The sequence below is a fragment of the Tachysurus fulvidraco genome, chromosome 13 (genome assembly GCF_022655615.1).
Source record: "Tachysurus fulvidraco isolate hzauxx_2018 chromosome 13, HZAU_PFXX_2.0, whole genome shotgun sequence".
Classification (NCBI taxonomy): Eukaryota; Metazoa; Chordata; class Actinopteri; order Siluriformes; family Bagridae; genus Tachysurus; species Tachysurus fulvidraco.
The window spans coordinates 4,078,005-4,104,233 of record NC_062530.1 but is presented as its reverse complement, the minus strand read 5'-3'; the positions used below and the strand labels follow the sequence as shown (position 1 = coordinate 4,104,233).

The following is a 26,229-nucleotide window of genomic DNA, read 5'->3' as shown; positions in this document are numbered from 1 at the left end:
TTGCTGAAATTTGCAGCACTCCTCCTTTCACATTTATTATTAAACGTCAACAATCACTCACTCTTCTTATCGCCATGTGTTGTTTTTTATTAATCTGAGAAGAAACCAGAGAATCTGGAGGAAACCCAGCTAGACATGAGGCGAATATTCAGAACTAGGGTTGCATTAATTTGTACTAATGATGTGCTACTTGTATTTGTATGTCGACATGTCTTGGTGCTGGGAATTGGTCTCATTATATAATGAGAACCCAATGATATTCCTAATTAATCTTTCTAGAATAATTCTGCAAGATTCTAAGTAATTCTCCCAAAAATTTGGTCTTGCATCACAAACATTTTGCAAGTAAAAACTTCACCCCAAAATATTCAATTCAGTTCAATATATTTCTGTAGTGCTTTTTAACAATAGACACATTTACAGAAGTATAAAAAAAGTTCAAAATTAAGTTGCTATTTATTTCTAACACGTGACTTCACTAAATCAAAATCTTCAGTTGTGAATCACAGGCCAAAAAAACATCCAAACTATGTTAAAAAAAAACCATGCTTTATAATATAAAACACCATAAGTGAATACTCAGACAAAACTGAGACAAAGTGAGCAGTGTGTATTCTACCTGAGATTCTGACTGGGAGTCCAGACTGTTGCAAATATTCTGTTGTACATTGCACGATCACACAAGATAAACATTTTTACTCAAGTCATTCTTTTTTCGATGTTTTATAGCAGATGATGCAGCAGCAGGCAGCAATCATGGCAGCCACACAGGGCTCCTATCTCAACCCCATGGCGGCCATCGCAGCCGCTCAGATGCAGCAAATGGCAGCTTTCAATGTCAACGGCCTGGTGGCTGCCCCGATGACGCCCTCTTCAGGTGGGATGAACTTTAGAGCACTTTATCAGACAAGTTTACTGCTAATTTAAAGGTCCCACTGGATGAACAGTACCATTATACTCACGATTACAGCAGTATAGAGCAATGCAGTGTGGGTTATGCCAGGACTGGGAATGTACACCTGTGCTACGGGCCTCATAAACGGTGTGAATTACAGAGAGTTACGAGAGAAACACTGACATAAAAGCATGGCAATTTTTGAGAGAAGGAAGGAAAGTCGAAGTAAAGGGTTTGAAGGCTGCTTTCTGTTGTTAAACAGGGTTAGGTTTTTACACTGTTTTTGTTTGTCCCATCTGGGATCGTGGCCAATCTGATGCCTTTGGATGATGAGTCCTTGACAAATTGATAAAGGGGAAAGATTTGTGAAAGATAATCCTGGACCTGAGCTTGACCTCTCTCATCAATGCAGGGAGACACTCTGATGCCTCAACAATGATAAGTAATCTGACATCCAGGGCCGGGAGAAAAAAAAGGAAAAAAGAATTAAATAAAGTGTCCTTCAACCACCCCCCTTCACTTTTCCTGTTTTTTTCCCTGTCCGCTTTTGTGCATTTGTAATCCCTAAAGCCTACACTGCTAAGGTTATACCTATCAAATTTAATCCTACATGGCTTAAATGCCCTTCACTGCCACAAGGAAAAAAACATGAGCAAAGAAGCTAAAAAACATCAAGTCAAAACCAACAAACCTGAGATTAGATGGGACCATTGGCCGAGGAAAATGCTTAAGTCCCTGTGTCTAATCGAATGACACTCAGGATTAGTGAATCATCTTGCCTGAATGCTGCTCTGTTATATACTTCACTTTATAGCATCCTGTCCTGCTTATGTCTATAGTTTTAATGCCTTTGTGGCTAAACTAAATATTTGCACAAACTCAGATAAAAAAATTATATAAAAAAATCCAAAGTAAAATAGATGAATTCATGACTGAAATAACATTTGTGCCCCACTGATAGCACACTTCTAAATATTTCCAAAACAAGGATTTTTTTCAATATACTAGTACTTTAAAATGGGATGTAGTAGCTTAGTAGTTAAGATGTTAGACTATTGATCAAAGGGTCATGAGTTTGAAACCCAGGGCCAGCTGAGCAAGGCCCTTAACGCTCAGTTGCCCAATGTAAGTCTGAAAGAAATGAAAGATTCCCACCCATGTTTATAAAGCTCCACCCCAGGATCTGCAGCATCTCATAAAGTACAATTGTCATGAACGCATGATCGGACCCAAACGCAGGATAGCAAAACAAACAGGATTTAATAACAAAGGGAACACGAAATAGGACACGGACTGGAAACAGGACACGGACTGAAGACAGGACAGGACAACAGTGGATTCTGTCATGCACAAGGCACAGTTAAATAGACACGGTGATCACAATAGGAAACATGTGTGTAGACAGAGAGGAGCAGACGAGGAACATAAGCAAACAACTGCACGTGGCCAAAGTCCGGGCTGAGTCATGACAGAGCACCCCCCAAGACACGGCTCCCAACGCGCCAACCTGTCTTGACGGTTCCGACGTTGTCCGGGTGGGGGGAGCAAGGCACATGGCGAGGCAGGTGGGGGGAGCAAGGCACACGGCGAGGCGGGTGGGGGGAGCAAGGCACACGGCGAGGCGGGTGGGGGGAGCAAGGCACATGGTGAGGCGGGTGGGGGGAGCAAGGCACATGGCGAGGCAGGTGGGGGGAGCAAGGCACACGGCGGCGCAGCCAAAGAGGAACGAGCGACGTCCACAGCCGAGCAGGGGGAACGGGCGACATCCACAGCCGAGCAGGGGGAACGATCGACGTCTACAGCCGAACAGGGGGAACGAGCGACGTCCACAGCCGAGCCGATGGGCCGAGCACCACCCCCGACACACCGCAGCCAGTCCCACCTCTCAGGAACCAGGAAGCAGGAACGAAAAACAAAAAACAAAACTAAGGGCTGGCGACATGGCCCGTAACCTGGAAGTGAGGCGGCGCCCCCCGCGGAGAAACCTGATGCAGAGCGGCGTCCCTGACCGAAAAAATGCAGACCGATGTCACCAAACCCGCGAAGTCCAGGGAGAAAAATAAACAAAAATGCTCCCACGATAAGCCGGTCCAAGCTGCTATCCTGCTGGGTCCTGGTGTGGCGGAATCTTCTGTCTTGTCGCGGGGTAAGGAAGCGGACCCAAACGCAGGATAGCCAAATCAACAGGGTTTAATAACAAAGGGAGCACGAAACAGGACACGGACTGGAAACAGGACACGGACTGGAGACAGGACACGGACAGGAGACAGGACACGGACTGGAGACAGGACACGGACAGGAGACAGGACACGGACTGGAGACAGGACAGGACAAAAGTGGATTCCCCCATGCACAAGGCAACGCGGCACAGTTAAATAGACACGGTGATCAGAATAGGAAACAGGTGAGTAGACAGGGAGGAGCAGACGAAGGCGGGGCAGACATATGACGAGGAACATAAACAAACAACTGCACGTGGCCAAAGTCCGGGCTCATGTCCGGAGTCATGACAACAATACAGTATATGTATATGTTCTACGTATCCTCCAGGTATCAGCTCCTGGACTGTATTAACTTCTGCACCTTTAAATTAAATATACAGCAATTAGAAAGGCAACATTGTGTATTTCTGTCCATTATCCACACAAAATCTACACAACATTCACTCAGTCATGTTATCTGAAAATGTTCACTCATCTAAAATATTTGGAATAGTCCACAAGTCAGATGTTCGACATAAAGTTGTGTCATCCAAATTTTCTTAAGATTATAGAACGTAGAAAAGTAAAAATCTTTTGTTGATTTTCACTAATACTGCGGCATTTATTATTATCTATAATTATCTATTCATTTTATCTTCAGAATTTCACTAATTTCCTTATGTCATTATCATGGATGCATGATATTTTTTATTTTTTATTTTATAGTTTTATGCTAAAGATCTCAAATCATGAAATAAGAGACTGTTGACGGAAATGTTTCACAAATTCAAAAGGTTGAGTCCAACAAATACATTTTTATTCATTTTGAAAAGACATAAAATGCATATTGAAAGTGGGATATGTGACGAATTTGCCACTAGTACATGAAGGCTAACGCTAGCACAAATTATGCTTGAAAAGCTGACTCTGGAGATATTCACTGAATAATGAAACCACCAAAACTTTTACTCATGCTGAAGCAATGCTGACCTCTAAATGTTAAGCAGAGGTTATATTTTTTCCTGTGTGTTGGCAAAAGCTTAACACATATAAAGGTTTATGGCAGCTTTGCCTCTTAGCAAACATCTATAAATAAAGGACATTTCCAGTCATTTGGGATCTTTAAACACTAATTCATCATCCACTAACAACAGGTTTTAGCAACATGTTTGAAAAGTGAATCAGTCAACCCGTTGCTGTGTCGCTGTTTCCTCCCTGATGAGCCAGTCAGGTGTTTGCAAACTACTGCGTTGTTCACAAGCAGAAGGTGCTGTCTGTTTGGTGCGTGCAGATCATTTTTAGGCTTGGCAGCTCCACTGTGAATGTTTAATACGTAAATTCGTATGTACAGAATTTTGAGATCTTTTTTTTGCTAAAGATTTTGGTAATGCTTCACAAAATTCATCAAACCTCAGTTTAATTTCAGACCAGAGAAATTTACACGACTCTCTTGTTAGATATGTCATTGTTTCATGTTAATATCTTATTTGGGCTTCACAATTGATCTTAAGACATCATTATTTACATTTAAATATCTGTTTGAATATTATCCTGTTTAAGATCCCACAACCTGTTGCTAAGACAAATTTATTAAATAGAAACATTATAGTAATTATGATTGTAATTCTTTATACTGTTTGTAAAAGCGCCTTTAGAAATATCCACACAGATTCATGTATGTTGTCATAAAGAGGTTATAACTATAACAGCAAATATTCTGTAGATATTTCTCACTCTAGTGTAATTATGTCAGCCCACGGCATACACAAAATGGTTGTGGCAGGTGTGTTAGTCTAGCATGGAAAATTCCTGTGTGTATTTTAGGCACCAGCACACCTCCAGGCATCAGTGCCACAGCAGTGCCCAGCATCGCTGCTCCAATCGGGGTTAATGGCTTCAGCGCACTGCCTCCTCAAAGCAATGGCCAGCCAGCCACTGAACCTATTTACACCAATGGAATCCACCCCTATCCAGGTAACACACGATTATAAAGGCTTAAAGATGGGAGCTTCCTTTACTCACTTGAAATTTTTGATAAATGTTTCTCTTTTGGGTAACATGTCTACTGTATATGTTGGAAATGATGGATCAAGTGGTTAAGGCTCTGGCTTATTAAAAGTTATGGAAGGCCGCTCTTGGTGCCTTGAGTAAGGACCTTAACCCTTGACTGTATCATGGCTGACCTTTCACTCTTTCCCCTAATTTCCTTACCTGTTATATACAAAGAAAATCATTGTACTGCAACGGATATTTGACAAATCAAAGCTTCTTCTGTTTGTCTGTAAAATATTTCCCCTGTTTCTTTAACTGCAGCACAGAGTCCTACAGTGACCGACCCTCTCCAGCAAGCATACGCCGGCGTGCAACACTATGCAGGTGCTTTTTCTTCTTCTTTTCATCTTCCTTTCTATCCTCCTCTGTAGTCTTCAGCACCTGGAATTGCTTTGCAATTACAGTAATAAGACTCTAGATCAGAATGCCATGTGTAAGTTTTGGATCTTTATCTTCTTTCTTAATATTTCCATCCAAGCAACGCTTTTAGAATTGCTAAAATTTAAAAAAGGAAACAAACTGTTTATATCCTCTCCCAATGTTTGAATTCTGATCTACTGAGGAAATGACCTGCCTTGCTCCAGATTAAATAAAACATCTTTGCTTTTCTCAAAGGTGGATGTACACCATGGTTGCTACGGTGGTTGCAAACCCTAAATTTCCATACAGCACACCTGTAATGAAAAATAAAAAAACTTTTGAAAACTGTGACAATGAATATTTCACAGCAGAATATTGTCACTGGTTTGGAAATGGTTCACAGCATGCTGTCTTTAAAAGTTCTTCAGATTTTGTTTGAAACAGAAGTGAGTCAGACGGTCTTTATCTGTGAAAGTAAACAATGTACACCAAAAATGTCTTGAGAAAGTACACTGTAAAACATGAGCCTATTTCTTTTCTTTAACTCCAATTGTCATGACAGCGTCTGGATATTGAACTCAAGTTGATAAGTTTCTAAAACTGAAAGTAATCCATTGTTTTGACTACTTAAGTTGAAACAAAGTTCAAGTTTGCGTTGAGTTTACTCGTGTTTTTAGGGTAGCAGGTGGATGTTAGGTGAACTGTGACTAGGACTAGCTAGGACAAGTTACTCTTGCCAAATGACATAAATATAAAAATATGAACAAGATATTTGTTAAAAAAAAAATTGTAATTATTCACTTGTAGTTTCAAAGATTCCACCTACTGTAGCATTTGCGTCACAAACACTTAAGTTGAAAATAGTATGCAAATCAATAAATGTACGCAATTAATGTATACACTATTAAAATCTCCAATAACTAAATGATGCATTGCCATCAAGCCATCCCATTCATTACATACTAGAGCTACCACTGTTCTTATAATTACATAGACATAATAATTTGTGTGTATCATGCTGCCAGTGATTGCTTACTATTTGTATGCACCAAAATGTTTTTATTAACTGTCTTTATAGTGTAATTAAAGAAATATTAAAAGATTTTGAATGCTTACTTGTCTAGTTACCCTGATTTGCTGCCCATATTCAACTTTCTTAAAAATACTCATGCTTTATTAAAGTCAGAATACGATGCAGCATGGAAAAGTAGCTTGCAGATCTAAATGGCAGAAATGGATTAATAAGCCACTTACTCACTGACAAAAAGGTCCTTATGTGATTTCAGACGTGAGACACATCAAATTCAGCCATTGGAAGTAATCATAACTAGGATTATCATGCCTTTTCTCCTTCATCCTTTACAATCTTATATTGACTCGATATAAACGGCAGAAAGTCTGTGGAGTAAAACCTGCAGCAGTTTAGCATGCAGAATCAGGTCCACAGTTGCAGAGTAAATGAAAGCTTATTTACTAGATAAGAAGGTAATGCAAGGCCCGTGTTTCTTTTGCAGTACCTTTGGGAGGACAGGTTCTATAAAAGACCCTTTTAGCCAGTTTTTTTTTTCACCGGGTGCTGAACCACAGCAAATATAAAACATACCACTCATAAGCTATAACAATTTTTTTTTTTATTCAGCATCTGGAAAGATGGAACAATGCAATAATGATTTAAGTTGTTGTGTCAAACCCAGGAGTATTGATGCAAATTCTCTCTGCTCCTCTGCCCCTCCCTTTCTCTCTCTCCCTCTCTCTCTCTCTCTCTCTCTCTCTCTCTCTCTCTCTCTCTCTCTCTCTCTCTCTCTCTCTCTCCTCATCTTCTTGTGTCTCCTCGCAACAGCAGCCTATCCTGCCGCCTATGCGCCAATCAGCCAAGCGTTTCCCCAGCAACCGACCATCATCCCCCAGCAACAGCGTGAAGGTAAGAGTGGCCCCACCCATCCTTGATAAAAAGGTGATAATTGCCCCATTCTGCCTGTTCATTCTCGAGTCAGAATTAACAGGGGTGGAAAAGTGGCAGAAAAAGCGAGAATAAAATGGAGTTTTAGGATGAGTGCTAAAAAGAAAAAAAAACTTTTAAACTTTCATCACATTAGAGCCCTGGAGATATGAACAGAGGTTTGATAAATTTATTTTAAAAATAGAAACTTGTTTTGTTCGGAGATGTGGAGGAAAACATCACTTATATGCATTCATAACGATAGACTGAGGTATATTTTCAACATTGGAGGAAAAAAACCTGATTAATAATAAAGTTATACACTGTATATTACAGATAAGGTCATTTACTGTATACCCAGGAAGTTAGATAAAAAGCTTTATTGATATATACAGGAGTGATATTGCCAGTTTAGACATACATTCATGCAAGTATTTCTGAGAGCAAGTAATGTTCATAAATGTTTTTATTAATTACTATTAACACTGGCTAGACGGTTAAGATAAACTAATTTAAATGTTCCTGAATTCATGTTGATAAACATTTAGAATCCTAATTTTGAACATAACACAGCTATCTAGCTTGTGTTAGCTATCCTGACATCACTTATGTGAGGATTTCTAAGTCATTTATACACGTTCATTGGTAACGCTAGTGAACTAGCTAACATTCCTGGTAGCTAAATCCTTATATCTTAATTTTTAACAATAGAAATCAACATTGGCTGGCTTGAAACGGGTTCTGAAATGAAAATCATAGTCATAAATGTATGTTTTATTAATTGCTTATAACTTTTTCAGACATAAATTCATATTCATGATTTTTAATAAATATTAATATTGACATGATGTCTAACCTGTTTCGTTGAATTCATACACGGGTTGTCAGGAGATTAAAAAAAAAAGCTGGTATCTTTTGGATCTACATTTAAATGCTCTTTTGTGTTCGTCTAGTCATGTAATAAGTCTGTTTTTTTTCTTTTTTTCGCGTGTCTGTTTCTGCAGGGCCTGAAGGCTGTAACCTGTTTATCTACCACCTGCCGCAGGAGTTTGGGGACGCTGAGCTCATGCAGATGTTTCTGCCCTTTGGCAACGTCATCTCTGCCAAAGTCTTCGTGGACCGGGCCACCAATCAGAGCAAGTGTTTCGGTGAGTACCCACAACGCTCATCAAAAAAATAAAAAAAATGACAACCAGCCATGAGGAGATAAAAGCGTTGTCATTTGGCACGATCCTTTTAGAAATCGTCTCATGCCCCACTTCCCTTGCCGTGATTAGTTTTTTTCCTCCTCTTTTTATTTCCCATGTCTCTGCTAATCAATTTGCAATTAACGTTGGAAAAGTGGCGTCACATTTGACTGAGCAGTTCCCCTGGATGCTGCTCATCAGTGAAGGTTTATGGGATATTAAAGAACAGAAGAAGCGAGTGCTGGAAGACATTATCTCTGATATTCACTGACTGCTAACTTTCCTTCTAGATACACAGCCTTGAGAAAGAACATCTCCTCGTCTTTTATTCCTATAAGCACTAGACTTGGTATTCAGACCACAGTATGTTTCCTTGTGCTTTTTAACATTTAATGGCTGAGTTATGCACTGAATTCCTTGGTGCACAGTTGTGAGAACTGAAGCCAGCTAAATAAATCCTGTACTTTTTTCCCCCTTTTTTCTTTATTTAAGACTCATCAGAGCATTACTTCTTGAAAATGAGGTTTATTCTCATTTCTTTCCAAAAAAACAATAAAAGCAACATCTGTCTTATACAGTATATTTTACATTACATTTTTTAGCCTTGGTCCTACTTTCAATGTGTTTTCCACAGCTACTTACAAATTAGATTAAGATGCTGTGAAATTAAATTTCTCTATGTCCCGCAGCTACTTCGTGCTCTGATTGAAACACACTAAACAGGTTTATTGAACGATATGAAGCAAATCCACTTGTGAAAGATTAATGCAAATATATAGCTCTTCATTTTGCTTTGAATTGCTCTTACTCCTAGGAATGAATATAGATGAAAATTCAGGGTTTTTTGATGTTAAAGTAAGCTATGAAATATTAACCGTCTCCTCAGAAGTCAATTCTGTGTGGGGGAAAAAAAAAGAAAGAAACACATATTAATGGTAGAATAGCAAGTACGTGCTGTTGATTCCTCTGGGGTTAGCCAGGATTTGATTTTTCACAGCTTAAAGGTATGGATGTGAGCTCCAAAAAAGCATCTCCTCAGAAAGAACCTTGTGGGAAACAGACTGAGGCACCTGCCAAATCATTTGGGGCATTGTGTTCTTCCAAACCGCAGCGATTACTCACTCAATATTGACATTTAACACTGATCAAAGTCTGTCTCTTTTAGCAGTTTCAGACAAAAAAAGGAAAAAAAAAAGCATCTGCTAGAAACACTCATCTACACAAAAATACAGACACATAGTATATGTGCATCTCTGTGGCTGAAAAAGAATGAAAAACCCCAAGATGTGTATTTAGTTTTAAAAGTATAAAAATCCACACTGTGGTATATTTTAAAATATCTCCAGGGAGAAGAAGTGATAAAATGTCTAGGCCTACTTTCTAGTCCTTGGAAGTACCAAAAAAAATGGATAGACAAAAATCGATGAAGTCCTCCTCCACCGTTTCAACTTCGCCTGCTCATTTAAAGAATCTTTAATGTCTTGCCTCGAAGGAAGCAGCCCTTGTAAAGTGCACAGCTTCCTATAAAACATGGCAGAAAGTTCAGCACTGACTGATTTACTTTGCTCAAGAGCTATATGATTTACCACTCTTCCATCCAGTCATCTTCTCTTTAGCATTGTCACCTTGCTCTCTGCCAGCTGCTTGCAGGGACAGGGCTGGATTGGTGTGACAGGAGAGAGGGAGATTTATGAAGGTGGATAGAAAGTTGTCTGACAGGCTCAGCTATTTTAAAAGGTTTGTAAAAGCTGTGTTCTTATCTCTGGCTGGACTGACAAAAGCATGGCCTCACCCACGAAATTAAATCAGAGTTGTAGCCAGGTGATTGAATCAGCTGGCGGGCAGCAAATTTGGCCAGTCAACCAGCGAAGAGGGGCGATAAGGAAAGGGCAGGAGAGCTGCAGGATCATTTCGCCTTGACACGTCCGTGATAAGTTAGAGCACCTGTAACAAGAATGTTAACAGGAGCAGAGCTGCAACCAGCAAAACTGGACCTTAGAATGCTTGTCCTCACTCGATTACACCCTTTGTTGGAGATGTTTTATTGAGTTTTAAGACAAACAGGAGATACATTGTCACGTATTTGATTACCTGCTGTCACAGTCACTGATTAAAACCTCCCCTTGCATTGTCTTGTAGTTAATAAGACAGAAAGTTACAAAGAATTGCAAAGCTTGAAAGTTCTTATGCCTGAAAACATTGCCATGTTGGAAAGCTTAACATGACAACTTTTGTAGTAGTGTATATAGATAGTGGAGTCTTCTTTCAAACAGGCTAATGAATGAATAAATAAATAAATAAATAAATAAATAAATAAATAAATAAATAAATAAATAAATAAATAAATAAATAAATAAATCAGCTTTTTATAGTAAATGACACCATACCAACAATTATACAACTATACTTTATTTTTTATATATATTTATATAAATTTTTTATATTTATCATATTTTCTTGTTCTTATTATTTTATCTGATTATATATTCATAAAGAAAATATTTATTTATTTATTTATTTATTTATTTATTTATTTATTTATTTATAGGAAACACTAAAGTATTCAAAAGAATGCATTTATACCAGATAAACCTGTGAGATTTCTTGTAGCCTCCATCATCATTATTATCAGAGCTGCACTTATTAAATAAATAAATAAATAAATAAATAAATAAATAAAGTTTGCATTCTGGTAACGGTGAAGTTAACTATTATGGTGTCAGTAATATAAGTATAACAAATACTTTCCAAATATGGGTCATTTTTTAAATCATATTGGGTATTGATCATATTGATCCCAATGTAATTCTTCTCTGTCTTTCTGTTTTTCTGTCTCTATTCAGGCTTTGTCAGCTTTGATAACCCATCCAGTGCTCAGGCTGCCATTCAGGCAATGAATGGTTTTCAGATTGGCATGAAGAGACTTAAGGTCCAGCTTAAGAGGCCAAAAGATGCCAATCGCCCTTATTGATTGCACCAACATCCACATCCAGGTGAGAAGCACCACTAGTCAGGGTACCATCCACTTGTTTGTAATGCAGATTTTATTTTTGCATATGGAAACATTAAGAGGAAAACAACAACCCTTTGGGCAATAGTACTACACTATGTAGATTGGGATGTGTGGTTCTGCTACATGTGTATGTTCAGGGCTCTTCATTTTGGGCTCAGGTCACAATATTCATGTTATATTCACTGATGGATATGAAATATAATTCAGATTTTTGTCTTTTTTTTTATGTGGTTCTTTTAAGCACAGGTACCACAAGCAAAAATGGTGATTTAGCTTCCAATTGTCAGAACCTCCACAATATATATATATATATATATATATATATATATATATATATATATATATATATATATATATATATATATATATATATAAAGCTCTACTTATTTGTGCTAAAATACTTACATTGCCTTGGGATTCTTTTGGTTACTGCCATTATTTTACGCTCTATTCTTAAAATATTTCCAGTTTCTTAGCCTTTGAAGAAGCTAAAGACATTTTACATGCTGATGAATATTAAAATGTTAAAATGTAAAAAATATAATATAATTAGTTGATTTGGGTTTAACATTAAAATAAGGGTTCTGTTTATTGATTTATTTGTTTTAAAGTGTATTATTTGGTAGGTTTATTGAAAAAAGACTGGGGTGTGGGGTGTGGACAGGAATTTAAAGGATTAATAGAAATGCATTAGCTAGGAAGTGATTTTTTGGGGGTGTTGGTTTCCAGAAATGTAATTGAGAAGTGATTAGATAGATAGATAGATAGATAGATAGATAGATAGATAGATAGATAGATAGATAGATAGATAGATAGATAGATAGATAGATAGATAGATAGATAGATAGATAGATAGATAGATAGATAGATAGTCTATAAATAAAGGAAATAATAGCAGGTACAACAAGTACATAAACTCACATATATTTTTTCTGAGATAGCAAGTGTTCTGTGTTTGCAGTCCTTATAAAACAATCTTCATATCATACATAAAACATATTATCTTAAGTATAAGTCTGCTGTATTTTTTTTTCACAAGACATTTATCCATGACACAACTGCGAATTGTGCTAGCAAGAGAATTAGCTCACAGATTTACACATCGTTTTATGGTACTCCACTTTGTCACTGTGTCCACCTGTGTGTTCCTGATGGTGACAGGTAAAAGATGATGGGCATAGTGCAGCAGGTGGTGGGATTTAGAGCATGTATTGCAGCTTTGACATGGACCTACAATACTGTAACTACAATAACATTTAATGCACATTTGGATATCCATGTCTAATACAAATGTCATTTTGGGAAAGTCGGTGTTGAGCAGGGGTTTCTTTGAATTTTGGTTGCTGAATGAGTCAAAAATAAAAATACTAATGATCACTAGGTCTGTTCAGCTTGTCTGCTGAGCAACTACAACATGAAGGACATAAAAATAATAATCCAGACAAGTGATTTGTCCATCTCTGGGTTTCTTTTTTCTTTCAAAATAAAAAATATAGAACTTCACTGAATATTATTTGTTTAACAGCAAATTCTACGAAGCATATTCTTTTACTGATGAATATTTTTCTTGACTAAAAATCAACAGAAAGTATAAAATTAGATACTAATCCCATTAGGGTATGGTACCTGGCTTTAAAATCTGCATAACATGTGGATAGAAACAGATGCACTGAATCATTACTGTCTCTGTTTGATTTATAATTGTTTGCTGCAATTTTTATAAGAACCCAGATGTTCAGTCGTCATTTAAAAAAAAAAAAACCTGAGTAATTAAAGCTACAGCACTGAGACGGTTAAAAGCATTAGAACACCAGTTGCAGTACAGACTCCCTGAAGAGAGGATGTTTTCCGTAGAGCTCGATAGACAGATGTCGTCAAATGAGAGCACTGGGAGGTTTGATCAGCACAATGGCCTACTCAGTGAGAATCTGGCGACTTACACGCAAAATATGCTTCCCACATTTGTCAGCAGAGAGTGTTTATGTGTGTGTGTGTGTGTGTGTGTGTGTGTGTGTGTGTGTGTGTGTGTGTGTGTGTGTGTGTGTGTGTGTGTGTGTGTGTGTGTGTGTGTGTATTTTGTCAGAAGGAGTGTCCTTAGAAAACACACCATCTCCAACAATGTCTATTAATATTCATATTTGTTCCATCCCCTCACTCATTACAGTCTGTCTTACTGTGTTTGTACGTGATTAATATGCCCTTTATTTGAATTTGCTAATAATAAGAATGAGAATAATAAAAATAATATGCCTCATTTCTACCAGCAATGTATCCTTGTTAATCCTTATTTTCTGAGAAGTTCATAAGTAATGTTCATAAGTTTTCCAAGTAAAGGAAAAGAAATTCCATGGATTTGTTTTTCTTCTTGTGCTCCTAACCGGCGTGAAACCCCAGCATGGCATGACCAAAGGTAGCTCGAGGTGGCCACCCTGTTGACTAGCTACATGTCTACGGTCAGGGGGAAACAGTTCCCACGGCTGTAAGTTCCCACTACGGTGTCATTTTCTTTTGGATGACATCATGTGTCCTACTGTGATGGAGTGGCATGATGTGCTGTTAATCTTTTACTCTCTTTCTCTATTTCTCTTGTGGCCATGTTTTGGATATTTTGTATTGATGGAGTGAAGTATTTTGTTTGCGCTGTCGGTAGCTGGTAGCTGGTGTTTGTAAATCTGCTGATTGGTTGGTTTCGATGGGGTGTGACCTTTTGCTGTTGTAATGTGAGTGCTGTGCTCTTGTTATTTTGCGTGTGAATTTGAGAATGTGTTGATATTTTGCCCTTTCTATTTCGCTTTTTTCCCTAACATGAACTGTGATTTTTTTATATTTTAGTTTGATGTTTTTTTCTTTTTATGTATGTACTTTTATGAAGGAGCTGAACTTTTTAATTGCTAATTCTCCTGCTGAGCGATTGTTACATCACAACACCATGTTTGTATTGCCAATTATTCTTCCCCCAGTGGTGGTGCAAAGGCAAATGTTCATGCCGGTCTCCTCTCCTCTTTCTCTCTGTGCTGGTTTTCATTGTATCTCCATTTGAAGTGCTTCGCTGTGATTGTTTTGTTTGGCCAACATGGGGATTGCTTCCTGTTTACTTATTTATGAGCTCGCTAACCAATTACAGAATGATTGCAGAGCTGCAGGTGATGCCATGGACCCACACATGGCGACTTCATCAACTCAGTTTCAACTTCTCTCTCTCTCACGCACACACACACACACACACACACACACACACACACACACACACACACACACACACACACACACACACACACACACACACACACACACACACACACATGCACACACATGCACACACACATGCACACACATGCACACATACTGTGCATACACAACATTAAGAAACAAGCAAACATACAAAAAAGAAAAAATTTGATTTTTTTTCTGTTAAAGCTTTCAGCTCATTTTAATCTAGTGTGAATTACAACCAATGCTAGAATTCAAAACCACCAAGAAAACGAATAGATTTTTAGGAATTTCATTAAATGCACTAAAGGATGTTATGCTTTAGCACTGAATTGGCTCTAGGATGTAGATATAAACTAAAAACCTATCTGGATTAGTAAAATATAAAGATTTATATAACATGCCGGAAGTCGTCGAATGCTAAAAATGTAAGTAAAAAATAAAAGAAGAATTCTGAGTGTTTTATTTTTTAGAGAGATATGCATATCTATGTATATATATGCATCCCTCTGCTGAGAACGCTATAAGGATGTGTCTATTTTTAAAGTAACTCTGTATCTGTTGCTCGCTTCTACACTCAAGCTTCCTGCCTTTGAATTGCATCTATAATCAGATCTTTCTCACACAATGCCCCGCTTCTGTTTCTTTCCGCAAGTTTGTCATCAGAACGCACGCTAGTCGTCTTTCTTTCTTCAGTCAAAACACTTTTAACACTTTTAACAAGCGTATGTGTATATGCCAAAAAGGAAAAGGAGCAGAACCAAGAGATGAGGTGTGAGTTATCTGTGTTGAGTACAAGCCAGGCCTTTTATTATTGGTGTTTGTTTCTCTCTCTCACTCTCTCTCTCTCTCTCTCTCTCTCTCTCTCTCTCTCTCTCTCTCTCTCTCTCTCTCTCTCTCTCTCTCTCTCTCTCTCTCTCTTTCTCTCTCTCTGTCTAATAGAAACTGAGATACACTGAGGTGTCGTTCCTTCATATGCCCCTTCAGAGATCTTATCAAAGTAAACTTAATTAGCATTACAAATCCTAGTGCATTAATTAAAAGTACTTTGATGATTGAATTAAAAGAATAATAGAAAACTCGCTGAGGATCAAACCATGCCATGAAACACGCTATTTGGTTTGTTGTTTGAATTTGTCACCTGTCAGTACTACATTATTCTTCTAAAATTCTGGTTTTTACTGATCAGGAACAGGACATGTACAATTAAATGTTCAATACACCAAAAAAACATTTGCACAAGGCAGAAATACATATCAGCCATCCATTCCTTAGAGAAATTCAGCATATCCAATATACCTACCGACGTGTTCTTTGGAGCAAGAGAACTACATAGAACATGTAAAACTCCAGAGATTGAGACAGAAATCCATGAATCTATAAGAGAGCAATACTGTACCATCATGACACCCCAATTTAAAATTGTCAGGGGGTTTTATAACAAGATGGCATCCACAGAATTATATTTTAATGTTAAACCCTTGCTATATGAGATGACATGATACTGCTTATTCTCAACACTCATAAGAAATACATGAAGATCAAACAGTTTTCCATAACAGCAGCTAAACTGACAGCACTTTTGTCTATAAAATGAAACCACAGGTTGATAATAATCTGCTCCTCCTAATGCACTATATGGACTAAACTTTGTGGACACCCAAGCCACAAAGCCTTCCTTAAGCTACATACATTAAGAAGCACACAGCCATAGAAATGTAGAATTAAATGTACTTGAATTAAAAGACTATTTGAAGACATGCTGTGTAAAGGTTGGAGTGCAAGAGCTTGAAAGTGAACACATTGTAAATGAACTGCAACACTGAATGAACCCTAGACCTACTCACTCTTATAACATCAAAGCGTCTGGTCTCACTACTGCTCTAATGCTACAACGTCTAGTAGCTAGTGTCTTATGGGCAGTTGTGGCTCAAGCGGTTAGGGCTCTGTGTTGTTGATTGGACAACCAGAGTTCAGGCCCCAGCACTTCCAAACTGCCACTGTTGGGCCCCTGTGCAAGGCCTTTAACCCTCATGGCTACAGGGCTGGTGTACCATGACTGAACCTGTGCTCTGACCCCAACATCCAAAGTTGGGATATGTGAAGAAAGAATTTCACTATCCTGTAATATAGATGTGACAAAAATATCCTCCCCAGAAGAGTGGAGCTTATTTTAACAGCAAAGTATTGGGATTTTTTCAAAAAGCAAAACAACTGGCTAGAGAGAGAGAGAGAGAGAGAGAGAGAGAGAGAGAGAGAGAGAGAGAGAGAGAGAGAGAGAGAGAGAGAGAGAGAGCTACTGTTTGTAGCTCCTATAACAAACTGTTATTCAAGCTATGATCTACAGCATTAAAATAAGAAGCTAAAGCATATTACATGTTCATTTAAAACGATCAGAAAATGTGATTGTTTGAAAACTATTTTTATTTATTTATTTATTTATTTATTTATTTATTTATTTATTTATTTATTTATTTATTTATTTTGGGGAGGGGGGGGGGGGCCTCTGGAGAGAAAACTCCAAGTAACTCTACTAGGTTTGTGTGATTTTTACTCTGTCCTGTAACAGCATATTTTATTACCTACATCAGGCATAAAAGCCAGGGACATATCAACATGGGTGTACTGTACAAGCCTCGTAGTGCTGGAGTTTTAAAATATTAATGCAATATGAAAAAAGTATAGTCACTTGCTTCTTTCTGTCAAAAATGTCGGCACAGTCAAAAATAAACAAATAAAGATAAAATATACAGGAATATACTTCATTCTACACCAATTCTATAATCAGTATTTCTTCAGATTCTCTGCACTGCTTTGGATGGGACGTCACCCGGCTGTAATCTGTTTGCGTAATTAAACTTCACTCATCTTCCATCACACTGTCTTCACGTCGTGTTCATCTGTTTGGTTGTGTGTCTCTCCATCTTGCCCCGCTGTCTGTTTCATTACATTTAGATAATGGTAGATTAACTGGTGTTAGATACAGAGACTATTGTCATTTTAAATGATGTGACAAACACAGCTTCAAAGTCAAGCTCATCCATCTGCGTTTGGGTTTATAGAAGTACAATAAGGCGGTTGTATACTGTATAATGTCTAACGTCTTTCACGTGGTGTTGTGTGTGTGTGTTTCTATGTGTGTTGTTGGCTCTAGACGTTGGTGTGTAATGCAGGCAGATTTTCACACACTTAGAAATACATGTATACTGTACAGGAAAAATGTTACAGTTCACATTTTTCTTTTTTCTTCCTTTCCCCTTCCTTTTCCCCGCTCTTTTCCTCTTTCTCCCAGGAAGAAGGATGACAACACCTTATTTTCACAAGTGCAGTATAAGTACAAAAGACTTCTTCTCCGCTCTGCCACACGAAAGAAGAGTGGTCCCTTGATTCTGTGGGAAAACCGTCAAGAGATGTGAGACTAGATGAATGAAGAAACAAGGAGGGATTTTCTTTTCCGTTTTTTTCTTGGCTAAATATTTCCTTTTTTTATTTCCTCGCTTTGGCATCGCAAAACCTGTGGAAGCCGATTTTTGCAGAGACCAACTTTTTTGCTGCTGTTTTTTTAGACAAGATGGAGAAATATTTATAGATACATTATGCTCAAAGCATGCATACACAGATATACAATCACACATGCAGTTAAATACACGTATCTATCTCACACAAACGCGCGCACACATGCAAAACTACACAAATTTACAGACACAAACCCTTTGCACTTAGGCTGATGCATAAATGCACTGCAGAAACTTCATATTTTGGATACTGGTTAATACTAATATGTCTATTTGTAAATCCATATGATGCTCACACATGCGCTCACACACACAGACATGCATACACACAGACACACACACACACACACACACACACACACACACACACACACACACACACACACACACACACACACACACACACCAGCCTGCTGCCATTTTGGTTTTCGTGCCTATACAGGTGTTGTAGTCTGTGCCAGGGAAAGCTCTGGAGAGATGGAAAAGAAAATGGTAATCCAGGATTATTTACATGCATCATTCCTTAGAAAATAGGGACCAAAGGACTACATGCTTTTTAAAAATATATAAATATATAAATAGACATATATATATAAAAATATATATATATATATATATATATATTTATATATATATATATATATATATATATAAGGCTGTTACCTTGTAGCTGAAAGTATTACAATTACAAATAGTAGTAGTTAAAAGAAATAATTAAGTCAGTATCCATTACGTATTGATTATAAGATAAACAAGTAAAAAAAGAGAAGGAAATAATCAAACCGAAGCTGACCCTTTGCTCTGGTGGTCGTTTATTTGCCCCAGACAGTAGACGTATTGTAGATTCTAAGAGTAGATTTGCCAATCTTTTTTGCTGTTTTCTTTTTTAATGACAAAAAAAAATACTTGAACTTGTGATGAAAAAAAGGAAAAAAATATACAAAAAAAGAAACATCAAGAAAACAAACAAACAGAAAAAAAAATCATCGTCTGTCTAAATGGCCGCTCGCGCTAGAAATATGTATTGGATGGATTATTACCGCTCATCCCAGTGTCTTCAACATGCCACATGTAATGAACGAGAACAAGATAACGCAAGTCATCTCAGTTTCTTCACTCTGCCATCTGACAGCTATTATGTCTAACTGTGTAAAAAGGAACCCGGGAAGAGAGACGGAAAAAGAAACGACAAAAAAAAAAAGGAACGAACTTAAAGGAGTGTCTAAAGTCTGTACTTGACAGGGTGCAGGCTTCCCATAAGCCTTTTTGTTCAAGCGACAATCCACTGTAAAGACCAAGCTACTGGATATGATGTGGACTCTCTTCTTTTCTTTACTCTTTTTTGTATTACGACAAGGGAGCACGCTATCTAGACTGATCTCACAGTTACTACTGCAGTTAGGGTGTTGTGTGTGTGTGTGTGTGTGTGTGTGTGTGTGTGTGTGTGTGTGTGTGTGTGTGTGTGTGTGTGTGTGTGTGTGTGTGTGTGTGTGTGTGTGTGTGTGTGTGAGGGGTGGAAGAAAGACGTGGTCCTTTAAGAGCGGACTTTGAAAAATCACGAACGTATGACGAAGACGACGTGGGAGGCGATAGCTACAGAAACTGCCAAACGAACCGAAAAGATAACAACTGCAGTGGCTTTTTTTCTAGGTAAGAAATAAAAATGATTCGAAGTGACACCATGCTGGTTTGAAGAGACACGGAATGATATGTAGGTCTACCGAAGCCACTGAAAACGTAGCGAAGCACTGGAGTTACTTAAGTGCTTTGCGGATATATACTGAACTTTCTTGGGAAAGGCAAAAAAAGAGGAAGGGAAAAAAAAAACAACAAAAAACAAATGCACTCACAGCATTAGCAGCTGAAAGCTTTTAGATGCCATTAAGCTTTGTTGTAATCTGATGTAAATGGAACACTACTCATATGCTCTCTCTAATGCCATCATAAATGATAGAACGAACCTGGGAAAGAACGTACGACAGTCAGTCAACACTCTACCCAAGCCTGTATTGCACTCAAAGGTGATTTTGTTTTTTGTCAGTTATTTAAAAAAATATATAATGTAGAGAACATGCTCAAAGACATCATCACATATCTGGGGCTTTTTTGTCCATGATTGTACTCCTTTCAACAGTCACAATTTTCTATATACCTGCAATGCTGCCAATCAATTGAATCTTTTCTTTCCTTTTCTTTTCTTTTGCTGTTTTGTTTATGTTTCTTTAATTTCAGTTTAGTTTTTAAAACACAACATGTAACAATGTAACACTGTAAAAAGAAATTGTGAAACTTGTATGAAATTTCACAAATTTATTTCACATCAAAACTCCTAAGAATTGTATAGAATTGATTATTTTGTTTTCTGAATCTGGTTGTAAACTACCAACAGTTTTCTGAACGATTTAGTTTGTTACCTTTCCAAACAACACTTCTATTTTTTTTTTCTTCTAAATATGGATAGGTTCAGTGGTTTACAGTGACAAGACAGTCTGCACAGATTAGTGGAGTAGGGCAGGAAATCATGGATGTCTTTAAAAAAAAGAAACTAATACTAATAAACAAACCTGACCTCTGTTCTCCAATGCCAGCATATCAGACCTCACTTTTAATCCTTTAAATCCTCTTTAGGAGTCTGTAAAGGACCAACATTGTCCAATTGGAATCTGCTGCCTCCCCTTGCCTAATGAAATTTGTCCTTCCTGCCTGCTTACACTGGACTGACTGCAGGAATTAGGGTTTGTTTAATTGTGACCTCCAGCCTGTCCTTTAGTAAAGCCCAGAGATTCTTATTAGTTCAGATGGTATGACGGTTTCTAAAGAAATTATGAGATTGGTCAAGCTTGACATCTGGGTCAAGCTTCACAAAATTGACAAAAGTAGCACAAATCTCATGATGTCAGATGTTCTCCGGATAAGAAATTAGGATTATTCTCAAAAACAGAGACCTGACGAGCAGATAATGTAATATATTTTTTTACAGTATTGATTTTCTTTTAATTTCCTTTTACTGCCAGTTGCCATGCATGCTTATATTTCTTTCTTCAATTCAGCCATGAAGATCTGCAGTATCTGATCCCTACTACACACAATCTGAACAATTTGCACTAGTTATCACCTCACTACCTGCCAGTGATTTTATTCCAATGTTCTAAAAAAAAATTTTGTCTGAATAATACACATTAATACGCAAAAAAAAAAAGCCTAAAATTCTTCTCAGTTATTCATCCTCCATTTTTTTTTTCATGAAAATTTTTTTTCCAAGAAAGAAGCTGGTTTTATTACGTGCCAAGATATTTTATCTGAAAGCCTGATTTCTGTGTAGTTTTTATTTACCAGCATTATATAAATTTGTCAAATGCCCTTTATCGTTATTGCTATCTCAGCATTTAACAACACCTCTACCTTTTTATCTACAGACTTTCATTTCACAAAAATGACCATTCATTCAGGTTTTGTTGCAGCTGTAAATGTAGGACATTTGGAAAGCACATATATTACTAAGCACTAGAATATTGGTGAAGCACAGTAGAAAAGGCTGCTTTAATGCCACAAAATGTTGCCCGACTTTGCTTCTTATAGGTTGCATAAAATTGTCTGGACAAATGTTTTAAGTCACTAAATCTTTATTTATTGTATAAATAACAGAGATGCATTAATACCAAGATTTGTATCAGGTATCGGCTTGAAAAAGTATTCGTTTACTTACTGACCTAACTCTAGTTTATTATATTCCCACGTTAATGAAAGGAGAGACAAAAACCCACAGCAATCCAGATGTCTTTCATGATTATCAATCGAAGAAAACACTGTGAAAATATATAATACCATGAGTAATACAATAAAATACCTTTATGGTGTATAAATGTTATCTTTAATATAGATTGCAAGGACAAAGCTTGTCATAAGGAGAAAGAATTAAAGTTCATGCAGAGATCACTTCAGTTCTGCGAGCACTGAGCACTTCTTTTCCCATCATCAAGCTGCAACTCGTAACAAGTTTTTTATCTGTGCTCTCAGGCTGGATGAAATTAACAAAAATATTTCTACACATCTTTAATTGCTGCATATTAAATATGTTTAAACATTTCAGTATTTGTTATTTGAATCAGTGAGTATCAAAAAAAAGAAAACATGTACTCATATTTGGTCTGAAATACATGGTATTAATGCATCCCTGTGAAAAATAATGCAACATAAAAGAAAGACACATCAATTTCAAACAGCTAAAATTTCTCTACTTTTTTTTATCTGTGTTTGAGGATGTTAGTTGAGTTAAGACATATCTAAAGGTATTTACAGAAGCTACTGCAATGGGTACAGTTGAAAATTTGCATTGTTCTTTATTTTGGATTCCTTTTTTAATTTATTTTATTCTTTTCAATTTCAAAAACAAAAAATGCAGAGTTGACATGACTCACTGCTAAGTGTTTGGGTTATGCTAACGCTTGCTGTGCTGCAAATCAGAAGGCTACTGTTACAACAAGACTGGTATCAAGTGTAGGACAACAACATCAACAATGCTAGCTCTAAATTCCACTAATTTAGACTATTAGAGCATTATCACAATAGTCAGTTCCCTCAGACGTCCATTAGAAAGCCGAGCCTCTTCTGTGTCCGTCGGCTCCTCGGTTCCTCGAACCCGTTAGACAGATGTTGTCGTTTTGCATGCCGTTAGGCCTTTTTATTCTTCTTGCAGAATCATGTTGCTGGAGAGATGAATGCGGGATGAGTTAATCGACCAGAGGAGGGGGTGACCTGCCAGAAACAGAGCTCCTCATCTTCATTCCCCCTTGAGGCTTTACTGCTCTACCTAAAATAGAAGTGATTGTCAAGCAAAGGAAGCGAAATGTAATTGACTGAAAGTAAAGAGATAATTAAGGGAACCTGTTGGACAGAAGGGGAAAAATTAATGCCTCTCATTTAATAGCTGGTTTTGGGGGAAAAAAGTGAGAAAGAGAGAGTGAGATTTCATCATCGTGTTTAAACACGAAAGGTTTTGTTTAAAAGGAAATGAGAACAAAAGGTGATGGAGGTGCACGCTAGGCTGAAAGTGGGTGTAGCTGCTTCAACTGAAGTGCCGCAAGTTCGACTTTAGTACTCAGGGCATCACGTAAAATGATGTCACGGCTTGTGGACACTTGCAAACATCTTACACATGGGATGAGACCACTTTTAAAAGAAATGGTTGTTTTTAATCTAAGCTTCAGCTTTTCAAATAGGTCAAAGGAAATGCTTTTCTTGGGGAAAGAAATAAAAAAAAGATGGGGCGATCAGAGAACGTATGCACTCAACAAAATGTTCAACAACAACAAAAAAAATTTCTAAACGCAAGGTTGTTATCTCTAATCTTTAATTTTAAAATTAAAACCCAAACCACTATCAAGGGAAATGAGTTGTTCTCCATGAAATATTATCAAAACTGTGTTTGTAAAGTGAAACACGCAAAAAAATAGGCAGAAATATATAATCATACATATTGATTATAACCTACGTTATGTTCAGAGATTAGTGACATCTGAATGAACATCCGTATAACAGCTGCTGGTTTGTGCCAAGAGGTTGTATCACCTCATGTAACAAATGTTTAAAAGAAAAACTTTGTAAATATATATTAAAAAAAAATACAGAAAGAATAAAGAAAAGATGATTGCATTCGGTCAGGAGTGTCCCTAAGTATAAGATATGTGTCTGTTAACAATATATAAATACCACATGTCGGATGTTTCTAATAAAGCAAGATTGAAGGGTGTTTGACAATATTTTCAGTTACATTGCTGAAAGAGTTGCACCAGGTGAAAGGACTAGTACTACACTGCAGTGAAGATACTGCAGTGTAAGATGAGGGTTAAATGCAGTGTCAGTGTGTATCAAGTGGTTAAAATGTAAGCAGGGGAATTGCAATAGTGTACAATATGTGCATATGAATGTCTACGTACACAAAACACAGGCTGCATTCGCAGGTGTTTGGTCATAACTTGCATCGAGACTGAGACCCAACCGACCGTCCTTGTCTCACCTCTATAGCGTCCTCTCTCTTTATATCCTGGTCAACTCCGCAAGCCTGGAAACTGTAAATACAACATAGCATATTTTTCAATTCCGTTTCATTTTTCTAGTCTATGTGAGAGAGTTCGGTCCAAAATATTTCTGAGACAAATGAAAATATAGTATACAGTATATATCTATATTTCATCAAGGCTGAGAGGGGAAACTAGACACATTTTTATTTATGTTTCAAATGAATTTTATACTGTATGTATGGTGACAAATTCTATTTGATCATCAATGATTTGTTTTAGTTAGAATTATGTTCCTGAGTAATGTTTTATAACAAATATCTAAATATCTATTATTATTATTATTATTATTATTATTATTATTATTATTATTATTATTATTATTATTATTATTATTATTATACTGCAAGATTTAAAATATATTCTTTTTTATGTTCTTCAAAACCTGGGACGATGTACAAATTGTATGATAAAATGGAAATCGTGAAATCATATAAGAATGTCCAGGAGTGTTCTATGTTTTGATTTATGATCTTAAATGCCTTGAACTCTTTATCCGGCTGGAATCATTACTATTCATGACGTCACCTCTGTTGTCTGGTCTGCTTTAATCTGTACTGTTCTGCTGTTCAGATCTAATCTCATCAAATTCAGGAGGAAAAAAAATCACATGTAAACTTTATATTTGACTTTTATATTTTCCTAGCAGCGGGTGAAGTTCAGATGTCAGGAGCCCCAGTGTGCAGTCGAACAGCTGCTCTAAAACGTTCGCTTTTGTTAACTGTGTAGATAACAAACTAGGAGGGATGTTTTGCCTTAAACCCAGCACATATTTTTCCCCAGTGATGCTACCTACACACTTTGTTCCAGTGTCCATAACTGGGATTGTATTGTCTCTGTGTTTGGGCTTTGCAGAGGCCCTTGGTGTTTTAGCACCACTATACGGACCAACAGATAACTTAGTATTACAGTACAGTTGCCAAATTGACTCAGAGGAGAACATGGAAAATGGGTTTTCCAGAAGAAATTAACCACTGCATCATTGTCCTGCTTCTCAATCTATGCCCTGATTTATTTTATTGTTTTTGTGTGTTTATTATTTTGTTGCTGTTTTTTTCTATTTTATTTTATTTGGAAATACATTATTTTTAAATTAAAAACAAATTTTTTTTTCTTGAATACAAAAGCTGTAAAATAGCATTGGCACGAGCCCGTCTTCTCTACATATGGGCTGTTTTTTCCCTCATTGCTCCTGAACCGTGTAGCTCTAGATCATTATATTCTCTGCTTAGGCTAAAAATAAAGCACAGTCCTGTAGACCAGCATGGCTCCTTTTCGTTTCCTTCGTCTGATTGTTTGACTCTGGTGCTGTCTCCCGATTCTGAGCAGAAGTAGTCAGAGCTGTCGCCTTGGCTAGAGGAGGAACGGCCTTCGGTTTGTACAGCTGTAAAATGTGTGGTGGCTTTTTTTGTCACTCAGATTTTCCAGAGAATGCGTTTAGCATGTGTCATTTTATTAATTGAGATAATAACGTTAAGCACATCTGAATACCAAATTAGACGAAAGGGTTGGTAGCAAATTGTTTAGAAAGGGCGAATAATGCATAATAAATGGAAGGAGGAGTGGGAGGGGGTTGAAGGGTGAATTGATTAAAGTGAAATAAAACAATGATTACAGGCACATATGCACACACACACACACACACACACACACACACACACACTCACTCACACACATTTACTATTGACATACTTATTTATACATTTAGACATTTAGACATTTATACATCACTTATGCCATACCTACACTTAAATCTAATCTAGATCTTATTTTATATTAC

At 37.2% G+C, this 26,229-nt stretch overlaps 1 protein-coding gene and 1 long non-coding RNA gene across 12 annotated transcripts in view; both read left to right on the top strand.

The window, feature by feature from the left end:
- celf6 (CUGBP Elav-like family member 6) overlaps positions 1 to 18,950 on the top strand; it is a 142,162-nt gene extending 123,212 nt beyond the window's left edge. For 4 of the 11 annotated variants that reach the window (XM_027159299.2, XM_027159302.2, XM_027159305.2 and 1 more), the window contains 7 exons: positions 730 to 877; positions 4,921 to 5,070; positions 5,410 to 5,472; positions 7,349 to 7,429; positions 8,452 to 8,595; positions 11,478 to 11,627; positions 18,154 to 18,950. In XM_027159299.2, the coding sequence (XP_027015100.1) occupies positions 730 to 877; positions 4,921 to 5,070; positions 5,410 to 5,472; positions 7,349 to 7,429; positions 8,452 to 8,595; positions 11,478 to 11,605 (714 nt within the window). In that variant the 3' untranslated portion in view covers positions 11,606 to 11,627; positions 18,154 to 18,950. Of the gene's footprint in view, positions 1 to 729; positions 878 to 4,920; positions 5,071 to 5,409; positions 5,473 to 7,348; positions 7,430 to 8,451; positions 8,596 to 11,477; positions 11,628 to 14,041; positions 14,127 to 18,149 lie in introns of all 11 variants that reach the window. The other 7 variants (XM_027159303.2, XM_027159300.2, XR_003442499.2 and 4 more) reach the window with 6 other exon arrangements.
- An 81-nt stretch (positions 18,951 to 19,031) lies between these two features.
- On the top strand, positions 19,032 to 25,711 carry LOC125146242. Its single transcript, XR_007144754.1, has 2 exons — positions 19,032 to 20,393; positions 21,423 to 25,711. It is a non-coding gene; the product is annotated as an uncharacterized LOC125146242 (long non-coding RNA).
- Positions 25,712 to 26,229: the final 518 nt, after the last annotated feature.